At 34.6% G+C, this 17,704-nt stretch overlaps 1 protein-coding gene across 3 annotated transcripts in view; it reads right to left on the reverse strand.

Moving 5' to 3' along the window:
* The window catches only part of TDRD3 (tudor domain containing 3), a 120,739-nt gene that overhangs the window by 40,655 nt on the left and 62,380 nt on the right, over positions 1–17,704 (reverse strand). For all 3 annotated transcript variants that reach the window (XM_074859546.1, XM_074859548.1, XM_074859547.1), the window contains 6 exons: positions 15,466–15,607; positions 9,758–9,829; positions 9,092–9,241; positions 8,264–8,404; positions 4,522–4,678; positions 4,033–4,158 (listed from right to left, as the gene is read on the reverse strand). In XM_074859546.1, the coding sequence (XP_074715647.1) occupies positions 4,033–4,158; positions 4,522–4,678; positions 8,264–8,404; positions 9,092–9,241; positions 9,758–9,829; positions 15,466–15,607 (788 nt within the window). The remainder of the gene's footprint in view (positions 1–4,032; positions 4,159–4,521; positions 4,679–8,263; positions 8,405–9,091; positions 9,242–9,757; positions 9,830–15,465; positions 15,608–17,704) is intronic.

Below are 17,704 nucleotides of genomic sequence, written 5' to 3' on the forward strand. Positions count from 1 at the left end.
GAACTGGGGTTGTTTAGTCTGGAGAAGAGGAGGCTGAGGGGAGACCTCATCGCCCTCTACAACTACCTGAAAGGAGGTTGTAGCAAGGTGGGTGTCAGTCTCTTCTCCCAAGTAACAAATGATAGGATGAGAAGAAATGGCCCCAAGTTGCACCACGGGAGGTGTAGATTAGGTATTAGGAAAAATTTCTTCACTTGGAAGGGCTCTCAAGCATTGGAACAGGCTGCCCAGGGAAGTGGTGGAGTCACCATCCCTAGAGGTATTTAAAAGACGTGTAGATGTGGTGCTTAGGGACATGGTTTAGTGGGGGACTTGGCAGTGCTGTGTTAAGGTTGATGATATTAAAGGTCTTTTCCAAACTAAACAATTCTATGATTCTATGCTAACAATTGATAGTATGGAATGAAATGAAGAAGGTGCTAGTAATAAATATCCTGTTTTCTGCAAATACTTGGATGTAGACTTCAATGAGTTCACAGTGCTAAGTATAATCACTGCAGATTCACTATCACTCTGCAAACACTCTTAACATTCATATCAACTCAGTTTGCATGGAACTTAAGATAACTAATAATTAAGAATTTAAATAAAATTATTGAGAGATATGAGAGGCATAAAAATGGCAGAAAAGTAACACATTTTTCAGATGTGCTTGAATTCAGACTACACAGGTTTTCTCAAACTTGGCAAAGAAAAAAAAGCAGTTTTAAAGAGACAAAAAGCCTGCAATTCAGCACATGCCTATGTATTTCTTGAAAAATACATGTGAAGTAGACTCTGCAAGATAAAAATAAAACCTGGCATAAAAGCAGAGACACAATCCTATGGCTAGACACATATTCAGTAAGGAAAATAAAAAAAAAAACATAATGAAACTGAGCAACCACTTTAAAGCCCATTGACTTCCAAATAATGGAAAGTACATGAATATGTATTATTATTTTTTCAGAAGGAAAAAAGGCAGAAATATTAAAAAGAAAAATCAAAAAGTAATCAGAACACTTTCACTTTCTGAACTCTTCAAAAATGCTAACAAGTTGGGTTTTTTTTCAGAAAAGCATGACTCAGGAGTAGTATCCCACACTGCATACTGATCATTCAGGCAATGTTAAAAAACCCAACTCAGTGTTAAAATACACAAAACGAAAAACCCTGTGTGTCATGTTAGAAAATATGCCAGAACTTTTTGCAGCTGAAGGAGTACAATGCCTTCATAAAGTTTTCATAGAATTATGTTTTACTTTTTGTAACATTTACAGAATATTTTTAAGTGGGAAAAATACATAAAAGCAAAGCATATTTATCTTTAAAACACAATATTGAAGATTATAAACTGAAGTATATAAGCTAACATAACCATTTTTTTACTCACATAACACTATGCTTTATTACACTACAGTATGTTGGCTACATACATGTACTAAACCAAAAGGATCATAGAAATTCCCTTAAGCAAAAACTATCAATCAGTAATACAAATTTGAAAAGAAGCAATTCACTCATTTCACAATTCTTGGTAAACTATTATTACTTACTATAAAATTACTGACAATAAGAAAGGCATAAATCCCACAGGGATTATTTCTATTATTTTTCCCTTAAACGTCTTTCAGTCACACACGAAAGCCTTCTCTAATCTCTCAATATAAGCACAAAACTTATCCAAAGGAAAATCAATGTTCGTAATCTGAGAGAAAAATGCTACCATTGTTTTAATTTATGTTCACTGTAAAAATCTAACTCATCTTTGGTAAGCAAAATGAGTTGCCAAAAGATGTATCTCAAGCATAATTCCCTACATACTTTCAAAAACATGATTATATTCATTACCCGAACAATTTAAAAAATTGTATCAGCTAATGCAGAATACTTATGTATCTGAAAGGGTATTTTCTTTAAGTATTTTAAATTTCTGACAAATAGAATGAAGACTCATGATATAAATGTTCGATCTACAACTAGTTGCATTTCACAAAGGAAGCCATAAACTTGTGGCAACTCACCATAAACAAACTATAAACAACATACATAAGAAAAGGAACTCTATTAACTTTTTTGTTCACTTTCTACAAACTGTTTTAGTAACACCTAGACCCAACTAAAATATAAACCAATATTTAGCTATTTAAAATCACTTATTTTGCAGGCCAAGAAAGACTGTTGCAACATAGATACAGCAACAATATAGTATTTGCTATCAGAAGAACTGTAAGCAATCACATTTATAAGCAAATGCCTTTCTGTTCATACTTCAACCTTAGCATGTCATAGAAACGTTTAGTGAACTCTAAAATGGCTTATACTGCATCTAATTCTATCAGTAGCAGTAAGAGACCCCTCGGTTTGCTAGTAGGTTCGCTAACTCCTGACCCCATCTGTTGAGGAAAGTTTTCTATGACAAAACGTATGTCCTTTTTCTTCGCTCCTCTTTCCTCTTTTTTGGATACAGGCATCCTCTGTACTGATTTTTAGTATTCATTATTCAGAACTAAATTGCTTGACTGCTGTGTTTCCTTCCACCTGAATATACTGACCTTTAGTTGCCACAGGCTGCAAAAAATATTCAAACACATTAATGCAAAATGCTACACTGCTTATGCAAGTAGCAAATGTAAATGTGCAGCTTCAAAGCTCTGAAGACTTAACAAAAATAACTCCTAAAAAACATATGCCATGCATTTAATGGAAAGCAGAAAGTCCTAATAATTCTCACAGAAAACTGGGGTTTTGATGTACTGACAGTGTCTACAATGGCTTCACGTTTTCATTTTTAATTCAATAATGACTCTCAAACACAACTAACCTTAAATTCACTGTCATAGAAAAAAAAAAAAAGACAAATATTTACACATTTTTATGTATATATATATAAGCTACAAACAAAAATAATACATTCAACAAAAGATCTCTCACTCAACTAACCAGAGCAATGGGGATGTTCTACTTGTATTTCTGATGCAGGTGCCTACTGACATTACAGCAATTCGTACCTTTCCCAACAGAGCAACCTGTTCACTTTTGTTTACTACAAGCTTGTTTTCCACTTTTTCCATATTGCCTTTTTTTTTTTTAATTATTTATTTTTAAATCCCAAATCCAGTGAAAATACACAAAGCAAGAGTCCATTATTAACAGTTGGCAAAGACTATTTTGGAACTTAAGAAAAATAATTACATATAAATGCAGTTATTCCTTAAATGCAGTCATTCCTTCAAAAACTCCTAAGTATCAAAACAGTTCATATAAACTAGTATGACTTTTTTTTTCACCCTTTATGAAAAGTGTCATTTTATAGGGAGAAAAAAATTACAACTCCATCACAAAAACTTCATGTTAAATAATGGAAATGGGAATCCATTATTTCCCATCAGATATTTTCATTTCATGTCGACCACTGAAACACATCCAAGACCATACCCAAAAGAAAAAAAAATATCTCCATTTATTGCTCCGCATACCACCAGTTTTACTTTAATGTTACACCAGCCTCTAGAGACCTCAGGATGTATGAAGTTTGCTCTTTTTAGTTTTAATGCATCTGTCTCTTAAAGTTTCCAAAGTACTAAATGATTTAGACCTAAACAGGCATCCTAGTGCCTAGACTGTATTTTCGTATGGCTTCTTAAGAAAGAGAAGTAACTAAAAGGACATTAAAGAAAAACCCCAGCTCTTTTGCATTAAATCTGAGGGATTATTTGTCTTCCCTCTTTCTAAAATCCTACCTTATCAAATTACATTAACAAACTGGGATTTATGTCACCTTATTTCAAAATTACTGACTTTTAGACATCTAAGCCTGAAACAAACACTCTATGCTCTTCTATAATCAAGACAGAAATAGAAGCAACCATAGTGCCATTTATTGGTCCTTTCTTCAAAGGTGAGGAATAGCTCTCTAGCACTCCTTGGTTTTTTGATGTCTGATTGTGGAGGAAGTTCTAGGATTCACCCTTTAGATGAAAAACTTTGGAAAAAGAATTCCACCAACACTGTCCAATATTGGTTCCAGATACATGAACTTCAATAACTTACCCTCTACTGTTAGAGTACCCATTTTGGATTCCAAGAAATCAAAGAGTGTGCTTGGTGCAGACGGTCTAGCGTTTCCTAGCTCTTCTTCATCTTCAGGTCTTATTCGGCCTCGGCCCTTGCCTTTACCTGCAAGCATCAGAAGTTATTTGTGAGTGGGAAATAAATAAGAAAAAAGTGTACACATTTTAAATTTTTATTTATAAAATGTTTGTATTTTCTACCTTTAAAAAATTCTCTTGTGGACAAAACAGATACAGGTATTTTCCATTTAAGGATATTCAAATGTGTGACTTCAAATTCAAAAATTTTGACAGGAATACAATACACAGAGGCCTTTTCTACGTATTTGCTTTCAGGTTTGCAATGCATTCTAACTTGCAGGAAAAAAAACATGCAGATACACCCTTCTGGAACTACATTAGTAATCCACCATACACAAACTCCTTTACTCATAAACACTGTTTTAAAGTATGTCTTTGAAAGTTTTACCTCTAGGTGGTGGTCCCTGAATGGGTTTCTGTTTACTGCTGTTCAGAAGAAAATTTAATGCCGCCTCTAGGCTGTTACTGTTATCCATAAGTGCCTGTCTTGCTGCTTCTTTGCTGAAACCCATCTCTGTTATGTGCTTTAGAGCCTTTTCATCAACCTGAAATAATAGGGTACACACAGAAGTAATCATTAGATATAACAGAGACTCTATAAAAACACAGGTTTTACTTTAATTTTCCATTAATTTTAAATTTAAACAGTATGTTTCACATATTTCAGTTTTATATAAAATCTTCACATATGATCTCTTAGGTCCAAACAATCACTTAGTAGAGGATTTTTTTAATATTATCACGATGATGATTTTTAGTTCATTAGTTTTCAGTCCTAATATGATGTGGTTTCAAGCACAAATTCCCCTAGTGTACCTCTTCCTTTGCTGTACACTGGAATAGTATGACAGAGTGTAATAAACTTTCTCTGAGATAAAAACTAAAAAGAATCTCTCAAAGTAATACTGGTACAAAAACTAGCCCTTTGTTCATGTTTGAACCTTTTCATAACTTTTACAGAAAATAATAAACCCAGCTATATACTTCTTAAAACATGTAGAAAATTGAATCACTAAAGGTTCTGTAGAGGAAAGCAAAGAAATACAAACAATTTACTTCTGCAGAAATACAGGCTTTCTTATGCTAAACTGTATAGAGCGTGATGACAAAAAGGCAAAGCAGGAGTCACAGAGCATTAATTACAGAAAATAACCTTTCATCTGCACCGTGCTTTAAAGGACTTAAGTGAGAACTGCCTGTTCCAGTGCTGACAGACCTACATGCACTAAACATGAAATGGGACTAGTCCCTCTGTCCTTCCTCATCCCGTACCCAACCAAAACGGTGCCAGTTATCCATCTACTGCAACAGCTGTAACCAAATACATTCTTAAATGGAGTCCCATGAACATAACATTTTGCCTACAGGATCCAAAATAGCCATATTGTGACCCTCCAAAAAAACATCCAAACCCAGCAGAATCTAATATCTAAAGATACACAACCCCTTCTTTCTCCCACTGCTTAGAAGAATACAAGTTTTTATTGCTAGGATGATTTAAATTACAACTGTAGGAGAGTTGTATGACAAATGACATTTAACCCTTCTTCTCCCCCAGTTTTCACGGTCTTATGATGCAATTTCTCCAACCCTCTTTTCTCCTGATGTTTCAATACATCCACTTTTTGTCTCAATTCCAGCTACAGACTGTGCTCTGGGACAACAGCTATGAGCAGGTCTCAAAGGACAAAAAGGATTTTTTTGGCTACAACTCTGACATGCTCAGCTTTCATGTGGCCTTCTTCATTTCCAAATTCAACAATACTCTTAATTTAACTGTCCAAAGACTAAGTAAAGGAACAGAAATTTAAAAGGTCTTTGAAGACCAATGGGGCAGAAACATGATCTCAGTGTCTACAGGGAATCACCATCCCACTTGAGTTTGACTTCAAGTTGCCTAAATAGTGTCTTATTTTCATGACAGAATGTAATAGTTCTTCCTGTGGACCATTCCCCTAGATTCTTCTGCACGGCAACAAGCGTCCAACAGAGAGATGTACTTCCTCAGCAAATCTGCTTCACTCTTCTCCCCTTCGTAGGTAGGTAGCTGGTTTGGATGAGAAAAGTACTTCTAGCCATTACTGCTGCACCACCTCCTTTCAATGGTGGAAATTCTGTGCACAACAGCTACATTCAAAAACCAGTAGAAAATGAAGACTCATATATACAGTACCTGTACTCTCAGCTATGGATAAAAAAAATAATCTTGGATCAGTCATAATTTGAGACCCAAGGGAATGGCAATTTCCCAGATACAAAGACTGTTTGAGAAAGGAGGTAGTATCTGAAGTATCACTGGGTGTCAAAACCTCTTCCTTCAATTCATGTACACAGCACAAATCTTGCTTCTCCTGTACAAAACTGGAAAGATGAAGAAAATTGTAGGATATATCCTACAAGGACTATTAAAAGAGGAGGATGATTGACCTCTGCAATCTACTGTCTGTCTACGAATAAACAGGAAAAAGTCCTTCTTAGTTTCTTGTTTTGTAGGTAAAGATACAGTGCTTCAGGTTTCTCAGAAGGTAACACACCAGATGGATTAAAAACACTTAACCATTTCTAAATATACACACAAACCGATAATATACGTGATCTATCAAACCTTGGTATCACAATTCTAAAAAGACAAAAAAAAATTGTTATCCATTGCTTTGAGATCTAAAAATCATTACTTATAACCAAAAAAGACTTTCTATACAGGCTTAGTGGGTTCATATTTGCTTCCTCTAAACAGCACCTAGATAAGTTAAATGACATAATACTAAGTTTTGTTAAGTTGGAAGTACTGCCATTTTACAGTGCAGTGCAAGATAAATTTCTTGCAGTTCACAGAAAAAACAGAAAACACAATACTTCAAACAATTATCAAATTTAAATTTTCTGGGTTTTTTTTCTGGTTGGGGTTTTTGTCTGTCTGTTTAAGCCTATTTAGGTCAAGACAGCTGTCAAGAATGACAAGGTGTACCACTGGTGCTACAATCGGCAGAGGGGTGACTAAATGACCTCTTGAGGTCCTTTCAACCTGTATTTCTACAATTCTGTGTTGACATTTCTGAGCACAGTGCTGAAGGCAGCACTGCTGGAGGCTCTCCTTGCTGCGAGATGACAACACACACTACACAAACAAAATTATAACAGGCAATTACTGTTCCTAAATGTCTTTTCTTCTCATTGTTAAACCTTTGGTAAAAAGGTGGAAAATCTTCAACAATAAATAAGTGATATCAACAATCTATATTTTAATACTGGTTTACTAAGTTACTACATTGTTGTGATGCCTTTTTCAGTCTTTCATCACTCAATTCAGAATCATTAATTGTTATTGCATACTTGGCAATTCCTCTCTGGAGTTTTCTTGATAACAAATACTTCCTCTATCGTTAACTTTTAGATTGCTGAAGTAATCAAAACAAAACTTCAATGACTGCTTATCTTATACCCACTTAATTCAATGCAGTGATCCCGAAGAACACTTCTCAGTAACTATAAAGTTATGAAATACATTGGAAGGTGATGTTTTGGATTAAGGGGAACAGTTCAGATTCTCCAATGGTAATCCACCTTACTCGAAAGGAAACATTACTTGTGACCACATAAGTGTGACATTCCCACGTCACAACAAAAGCATTTCTACTTTGTTAAACAACAGAGTACCACTTAGTTTTCACATCGTCAAAGAAATGGTTTAGAACAGATTCTTAAAATAAATGTTAAATTAATTTAGAAGAAAAGCTGCATTAAAATATTATTTTATGTGTTGAAATTGAAGGATTAAAGTCTTCCTGCCTAAAATGAATTAATAAATGTTAACATGAAAAACTGTTAAGCTTATTTAAACAAGAAAATGATAATATACTGTAACATACACTTTTCTTTTGTGAGGACTTGGTTTTAAATTATACTGGATAAAACAACGTTGATTTTTTTTTTTCCCTACAAAAATCATGTTGAAATTCATAACTATCTCAGTAAGGTACAAAAGCACCCTAAGTATTCTAAACAGACTTCAAAATAAATTGAAGGGGAAGTCCTTATTCCTCAGAGTCATTTGGTTTTAATTTTGTTACATTTGGCTTTTGGTTTTTAATAATACACATTTAAGGTTCTGCTTAAGTCTTCCACCTTACCAGTTCTCGGTAGACACCTTCATTCTTTCCCTCAGGTTTTGTTATCTTCTCTTTCTGAAACAGTTCCCTGTTTCGATTCCCTCCAGCACTCACACTGAGATTACTTCTAGTACTGCCACCACCTCCTCCAAAGGTCTTGGTCTTTAGATAAGCACAAAAAATAACATTTCAGTCAACAGAACTTATGAGAATAAGCCTTAATATTTAGCTAGTAGAAAGAGTGAAGTAAATTTGATGCAGATGTATTTTTTATGATTATGCTTTGAATCAACAAAAAAAAAAGCACTAATTTACACACAAAATTTTTTAGGGTAGGTATTTTTTCCCCCTATGCCCAAATGAGGCTGTAAAAAGGGTATATAATTCTAGTTTTTATGACTTACCAAGCAAATTTGAAAAATAAACTAAAAGGAAAACCAAGGGAGGACATAAAAACCTGACACATTAGAAGTGATCTTCCTAGCTATTCTTTCAGACTGAATGCAGGAAATTGTGGGCTTTTGAGAACTCAAAAAAGCAGATGAAAACGAAAAACCTGTATTTATTACTTAAATCTCATTAGCTAAATTGTAAAAACCACTTTTTTTAATAGTAGTATCAAATCAAAATCATATCTACAGTAAAATACTATGATACATTTATTAGCTCTACTGAAATAAGAACATACCCATCAATCCAAAAGGACACTCTATTTTTGATTTATCTTTTTAAAGATACATGAGTAGAATTACAATCAAGCAAATATCAGAAAGCATTTGTCATTTAAGAGAGAAATACTTAACAAGATCAATCACAGCAAGTAAAATGACTCAACACATGCATTCTAACCTCCTTGCTTTTTGCTACTTCTGCGATAGCAGCTGTTCTCTGCTTTTCAAATTCATCATTGTCCACAACAGTTTTTACAGTATTTGTCATTTGCAGAGTCTTTCTGCGATCAAGCTCTCTGCTATCCACTTGCACATGAGATGCACATTTCTGAAAATACAAAAGAAAGTTTTAATTAACTTTTCTGTCTAGTCTCACTTGAAAAAAATAAAGTCTTACTCCCTTAGAGTAGCACAACTTACATAAAGAATATGACCATAAAAATGTACACCTAGGACATTTAGATGACTTTGCTGAAACCACACTCCTCTGGTCCACTAGAAAGGCCAAATCCAATGACTTCTACATTTTAAGGTTAGTTCATGATGTAGCTAGTACGATTCTTGTAAACACCTCTGGCATTTAAAGAAGTGACTAGGACTGGAGGAATCAAAGGCTCCGCATATTAAATAAAATTTCAAAGTTAAAATTGAGAGGAAAAATGTTAAATTGGCACAACAAAGTGACAGGATCAACAAAATTTTTTTAAAACAGGCACATTTTTTAGATCCAAGTCATCCTGATCTAATGTGTTTTCATAGCCTTTATCTAACTGGAACCAGGTCCTGTAGATACCATGATACAGGGTTTTTTTTCTATAAAATGACAACAAGAAGTACACTATACCTGCCCAAAAGGTACAAAAGGGGGAGGGCCACCTTCCGTTCCAATGTTACTCCTATTGTGTTTTGCTAAACTCTGTAAAATAAATTTGTTGATTAATAAATAGCAAACAAAAAAGATTATATAATAAATGTCTCTATTTCAGAAAGTATATGAAATTAGCAAGATGAACATTTTAAGCATAAAAAAATAATTATATACTTAAAATCGTGGGGCACAACTTAAGGAGAAGGTTGGATGAGAGGCAGGATGATGACAAGAATTATGAAAATTTGCAAAATCATGAAGGCAACACATACAGCATATGCAGAAAATTCAGTTATATACCAGAATCTACACTAACATAACAAAGCAGCACACAAATAGGCAGCAGATGTTTCTTTACATAGCGCCTGGTGAACTTACTGCCACTAGAGGTTGTAACGGCATAGTTTCAGCATGTTTCAAAAGGGATCAGAACCCAGCCTAGAGAAGGTAAGGTTCAGGGGATCTTATCAATGTATACAAACACCTGGAGGGAGACTGTGAAGAAGATGGAGCCAGGCTCTTTTCAGTGGTGCCCACTGACAGAACCAGAAGCAATGGGCACAAACTGAAACACAGGAGGTTCCCTCTGAACACCAGGAAATAACTTCTTTTACCATGAGAGTCATAGGTTGCCCAGGGAGGTTGAGGACTATCCATCCTTGGAAATATTCAAAAGCTGTCTGAACATGGTTCCGGGCAACTGCCTCTAGGTGGTCCTGCTTGAGCAGGGGGGCTGGACCAGATGACCTCCAGAGGTCCAACCTCAACCATTCTGCGAAATTCATGAACCCATGCATAAGCAAATACTGAAAGGACTAGTTAGGATTGTATCCCCTGGATGCCAAGGCTGTTTAAGAGCTCCGGCTGTGTGCTCTCCCTAAAAAACATCTCTTTTTGCTACTGTTGGAAACAAAATACTGTGCCACTAGGAAATTTCCCCTATGGCCTTATGATAAGTACAGTACACATACTAAATTGATCAGAAGATCTTTGGATTGCAAAGACCATAACAATAAGCACAACAATTACTGATTATGCAGTATCTATTGAAGTGCTCTAAACTCTTAGCCACAATCAGGCAATCAGCGACCTAGGCTGGAAAACAAAGTATTCCCAAATAATACAAATTACTAGTTCTCAACAACAGCAAAAAGATGAATTTGTAAACCATTGCATTAAAATATCTGTTCATAGTTGATACGCTTTTTCTCCTTCTTTACAAATTGTGACAACAGCAGAAACCTGCAAGAGAATCAAATTCACTAGAATCAACATTTAGTTATGTGTTAATTATATTACACAAAAATATTTGGTTTCAGAAGTAGAAAAAGAAGAACAGGTCCTTAATGCTGTTTAAATGCTTCAAAATTGCATTTCCTATAATGCATATGTTTTATTATCTTCATTTCTTATTGTCCCTTTTTTCCCACTGGAACAGTCATGCATGATTACCTACATCATTTACTACTCCCCATTGGCACAGAAAGTTTTAATTACTTAAGGCTGCATATGACATTTACCTATATACGTATTACCCTGATCTAAAATTGATTTAATTCCATCATGTGAGAACTGTAGTATAAATGTAAATATGCTTTAAGTCATTATACTATCAGAGAATGTCTTAAAATAAGTAGATTAATTTGGCTAACTAATACCTAAATCCAAACTTTTGGTCTGCTCTTTTCAAGTTAACTACTTTTATTCAGGAACCAAAGACCATCTTCTAAATCTTTTATGGTTATTAATTCCTTTCAAGGATGAAAAAAAAGAAAACAAAAACCTTTTCCTCATGCCTTGGAGCAAAAAACACTGAAAAAGTATTAAATAAATTATTCAAAACGAAGCACTTAGAAGTGCAAAAATCATAAAATTTTTCTGTTGTAGCTTCAACCTGTTCACTTGAAGTGCTGCCTTAGAATTACAAGCTAACCAAGTGCTGATCATTGTAGCACGCTCATACCTTCCCATATCTATTAACTGAAGCAGCACAGTACAACAGTGATTTCATGACCAAGCCGCTTTGCTTCCCCAGGGTAGGCACTCTAGGTCCAATAAATCCTACACTTTTTTTTTTTTTTTTTTTTTAATCTAGAGAAATGTAGCCAGTTCTGGAATGAACTGAATTAAACTGTAATAAAAATATTTATGGGATAGCTTAAGGATTCAAGCATTTGGTCATAGTTAATTCCTCATGTCTTATAATCAGGAAGAACATGCTTAAGTTTAAGGTCACACTTTTTTTTTCTTCCTTTCCCAAATCAGAATCAAGGAAACACAAACAAGAAAAAGACTCTTCCAAACTACTGCTCAAACATGTAATTTGGCAAACAGCAAAAAAGCACTGAGGAATTGACTGCATATTTACTAACATTTAGCTACACAGATTTTGAATCTAACAATGTATTGCATAAAATTGTTATCCAGAATAAAAGACCTCTGCCTAACGGTAAATAACAGCCTTCACACTTTCTTCTCAGGTAGCATTGAGAGGTGAGAGCAACTGCTTTGGAAATTAAATTTCACTTTGCACTGAATAAAAAGCAAACACGCAAGAAGAACAGTATTTTTTAACTTAAATTTGCTTGCAGCACAGCAGTAAATATCATTTATAATAAACGTTGTTATAAATACGTTTAGTACGCTTCTTCTACCTTTTTCTGCTGTATTTGGATTGTGACATTAAAAAAATATTTCCTAGGGAAGCTCTTAAGAAACAAGGTTTACAATATGAGACTGAACTGCTAGATATTATATATTATACCCTCACACGTCTTTCTAATACGAGTTTTGAAGTATACATAAAACTATTCCCTTTTCCCATTGGTAACCTCAATATTTAGCCCCATCTTCACCAAAATAGAAAAATCATTAGGCACACTAGAGAACTTTACTTTCAGATAATCCATAATGTGACAGATTCTATGTTTTAAAAATATAAGGGCCTACCAGTCTCACCAATCACCTCAGCAAAATTTGCTTGAGCCTTTACTTACATATCATCTGATATTTTGATTAATAGCAATACAAAGTACTCTTTCTTCATAAGAGGGCTACCAGCAATATCTCACTAATACTGATCCCCACTGACTGAAACACCAGTTGCCACCGAACACCAGGAACACTATGAAGCAGTAATTATTTGGAACTGTATTCTCACCTGAAGAAGTCCATAACACATTATATTTCCAAATAGTCTAGAAAAAGGATCACACAGTAACATTCTCATTTACTCCTTCCTTATTTATTTACTGTCACTTAAACAGTGACCAAAAAAAAATCTGAAACTTCCAGGCAAGAACTACCTTATGATAAAATCGAATGCTACAAGGAATACTACATTTACTCCTCATGGAATGTGATACTGCATTCATTCCACATACACAATATTTGTAGTAAGAGTCTTTCATTACTGAAACTTGATTTCTCCCGAAAGCAATTTCAAACATCATTCTGAATGGAACAAAATGGTAATGCAACTACGCAACTAGAAGCTGACGGGTAGGTCAAAGGACAATAATTTAAGATAGGACAAACGAATTCAGAAATAAAGTTTCATAATATAATTTGACTTAATAGCACCAACTTTTTTAATAAATAGAAAATAAACTTGTTTCATCATCTACACAAGAAGCCAAATTAAGACTTCTCAGACATTGTAGTGGAAAGAAAAAAAAACAACTGGCTTCAAACCAAATAATTTGAAATAGTCACACAAATACAAGTTTTCTGTCTTTTTATGTAAACACAGTTCAGCATTTCATTTAAGCTTCAGCAGCAAGATTAGACAAGGAGTGGTAACGTCCTCGCTCAAATACCTAGGAATTGACAATCTTGTTTATTTGTCAACCATTCTCTTCTGCAAAGCTTTCCAAACAGGACAGAAAGATTGAGTTCATGAAGAAACTGCTATCGAAGTAGCATCTGGCTTCTGTAGACTTGTCTGAGTCCTATCTGTCTAGCTGTCAGTCCAGATATAGAACTGGAACTATGATTTCCAGCGGTCATGGTTCACCTGTCCAAACTGATTTCTTGTCACCCACAGCTTTTCTGACATGGCCACATTCATGCTGGGAACCTAATCATGTGCTGTGAGATGGTCAACAAGAAAAAGAAAATGATACTCTAGCAAACCGCAAAATGAAGCCAGAGAATTGAGGGGATAGCAACAGGCAATAGTTAACTTTCTATTATTACCTTAACAGAGTAAATTACTGAAAACTTAATTACCTCTCTTTTAAACATATCTCATAAAGCCAACAGAACTGGCTAACAACAAGTGCTGAAGTTGTTGTAGTCAGCAGCACATCAGTGGCTATTAAATGGTTTGCTGTCTTGTAAACAGAAACTGTTCTATTTCTTGACACTGACTTCAAAAACAAATTAGTGTTTATAAAGCAACATTTATTTGTTGAAGTCCAGATAGAAGAAACATGAAAACAGACTGTTCAAAATACCACCAAGAAAGCTAACCAATACTATTGACCCTTCTCTTATGAATTCGATGGCATTCTTAAGAATGTGTTAAGGTCAGTGTCTCTCTTCCATCCCAATCAATCTTAAAACTTGTATGTTTTTTAACTGGAAAGAGAACTCACAAGACTTCATACTAAATATTAATAAAACTGATAAAATGGGATGTATCTGCTGTTGACCCCAGAACCTTCTTTTTAATCAAACAGGCAGCTTCATTTAAAATCAGGAATGTTTTTGAAAAATTATTTTCAACTACGAAAGTACAAAAAGGATGCCAAAGAGAGCTACTAAAAGAACACTGTGTAACTCAAACGTTCAAATAAATTTTGTCCCAGTTTGCTCAAATCTATAAACTGCAAACACCGAAGAAGGCTAGCCATAACAAACACAACTGTACCAAACTTAGCATCAGCAATAACACAAGAAGTATTTTACATAGAAATGACTGTCATGTTCGTAAGCAGTTACTCTGTTTCAGAGACATGGACGTAAAAACATAGAGATGACTGTGGTAGTAGTAGTGATAGTTGATCTGGCAAGTATTTGGAATTAATGGTAGCAGGGTCACAACTTCGTGCCCTAAGAACTTCCACTCATTTGTGAAGAAATGTATGAAAAAGTCTTCCTACAGCAACTTTTGTTCTATTGGGACAGGAACCAGGCCAAAACAGATTAAAGGGGCTTACAACTATTTATGGCTTATTGAAAGATTTTAAAACCTCCAATTGGTCTTTCTAATCACAAATTTACCTAAAGCACTGATGAAATCTGTAATACAGAATTCACTCTTAAGGTTACCAATTCCAATGCTTTCCATACACTTACTATAGTTTTTGCCTTAAAAATATACAGTCTGCAAATGGTAACAGTAAAAGGCATAATTCAATAATATTTTGGTACCAAACACTGGTTAGGAAAGCAACTACCCATGACTGCACTAAAATAAATTTAATACATTTGATTAATGTTTTCAATCCCTGCAGACTACAGAAGTAATGAGTTCTCATGGAAAGATCATTTATAATTTGTTCATTTGAAACACCATATACAAGAACTATTTACATATATTTGGCTGCATCCCTAAAAATATTGAGACAGTAAAGTTCTGAAAGCTTATAATTGAAAGTTCAAGTCAACACATTAAGCTTGCTGTAATTAAATGTAGTATGAATCCTGTAAGACAAGCATTTCCACTGGTGTTACCTCACCCTTTGTAATTCCCACTTTTCTATAAGATGCTCCACTTCACCTCCAAGAACTGCTGTGTTACTGTCATCCAACAGCAAGAATCCATTTCTCACTTCAACAGTGCCTGAAAGCTTTATTTTTGTTCCAGGTGGAGTGTTCAAGCTAGAAGTAAAAACAAAGCCAAATATTTCAAATTCATTTATTAATATTCTGCCACCAAAAACATTTATACTTCCAACAGTGTCATATTTCATAATAAAAAATTAGCATCAAAAACCTCTGTAATAATTCCTTCAGTATCCGCAGTACTTCTCAACAGCTTTATTGGAACACTTCCCATTCAGTACACAAAAATGCCATATTGCAAATTAGATTCTAACAGAGATGAATGCTTGCAAATTGTCTGTTTGGTTAAAATCCAGTTTAACAATACCAAACTAAGTATGTGATTTGCTTAGACTAACAAAAGAGATCTCAAAGTCAGTTATCTAAGAATAAGGTCCTCATCCTAGGATGTATTTATAGTCAATAAATAGAGGATCTCCAGATGATTAATAATCTCATTTGGTTTAGACACTTAACTGAGGAGGAAAAAAAAAAAAGCTGTTAGTAAAGAAGCTTTCTATACATTACTAACAACCAGGACTTTACCAGAATAAATATAAAAACCATGCATCTTGTAGTGCTGCTTCTCTCACCACTCTATCATTTAAAAACATACGGTTGCTCTCTGTGGTCAACTCCCACAAGGAGGTAACTTATCTTCTTCTCATGTCAATCTACCCTATGAAAACCAACAGCAGATGCATAAAAGAATCACCCATCTCCAACCCATAATTGAAGTATATGACAAGCAGCACAAGCTGTAAACTGATTTGTCTTGTGAGAAACAGGACACAGTCAGTTATAAGCTTTCAACTGAGAGACAATAACCATTTTAAAATATGCTGAAGCTATCATTGCAATCACAGGACCATACCACACGGTGAAGAACATTCACAGTGGAGTCAGCCAATTTCAACACTAGTGGCATTAACCTTAGCAATATTAAAGAATTTTTAGTATTGTACTGATAAAAGCAAAGAAAATGAAATCATAAAAAACAGACAAGAAAGAAATACGGCAAAAAATGAAAATTATGCGAAGGGGGCAGAGGGATAAATAGAAACCCTAGTCATGAAGAACTTATTTAGAAGAAAACCATGTTTTTTATTCATTTATCTAAAGAAACACTATGTACTTAAACAACATATTATTCCAGGTTAATGGACCAACTTCGAACCTGAAACAACCACAGACAACAAATTAAATTTTCATACAGTGTTACTTGAAAAGAAGAGCTCACATCATGACTAGTGTGATGTATTCCCTGACATTTTTGAGATTTTATCTAAAAGCTTTCAAATTATGTCTTCTGCTGGGTATTGTTCTTTAAGTATTTCATGATCTAGAATCTACTTACACAGGAGCCTGTTTGCCTTCCTTTTCTGGTCTCTTTATATTCACATTGGAATATACTATTCGAAGTTCTGCTGGCTCAAGCTAAAATTAAAATACCATTAAGTGTTCTACTTTTTAGACAGCACCACTCTAAACTGCAAGCTGGCTCCTGCTCAGAAGGAGCAATTTAACAGTAAAAGATGACATTCAAAAATGAAGTACATATCTATATCTAACTGTTGCAGCTAGCAGAGAGAGGAAGAAGGTTCTTTTTTAAACCAAAGGCATCTGAATTAGAGTGAAGAGCAAAGCACACCATGACTCCAGACTAAACACTAGAGATAATTTTCAGCATCTTCATAACCAAACACATAAAAAATCCCCACGTTCAACAGTAATTATCCCTCTTTCCCTTCATTTTTAACTGAGAAAATATTTACTAATTCAATCCAAGTTAAAGCCTTGCCCATGGTAAAGTAGCAGTAGTTACATTAAATTAGGTGTGTCAGGCCTGTGACATTCCTGCTACCAAAGTCAGGCAAAAGATCTGCTACTACAAAAAATTGGGAATTTGGCTCAAGCTTGCACACACCCAAATTGCTGCATGATGCCCTGTCAACTCTGACTCAGCAGATGGCTATAGAAATCCAATTTCTTCCATCATGTACTTCAGCAGAAGCAGTACTGTAAATTACACTGATATACACCGTTGCATGCTGAATTTAAGGTCCTCCTTTATACACAAAAGTCAAACAGGAAGTCTGTTTTGTCAAGTAATTTTTCTATATATTACAAAGGACACTTCCAGTACTTTAAGAA

This window comes from Strix uralensis, chromosome 2, assembly GCF_047716275.1.
Source record: "Strix uralensis isolate ZFMK-TIS-50842 chromosome 2, bStrUra1, whole genome shotgun sequence".
Classification (NCBI taxonomy): domain Eukaryota; kingdom Metazoa; phylum Chordata; class Aves; order Strigiformes; family Strigidae; genus Strix; species Strix uralensis.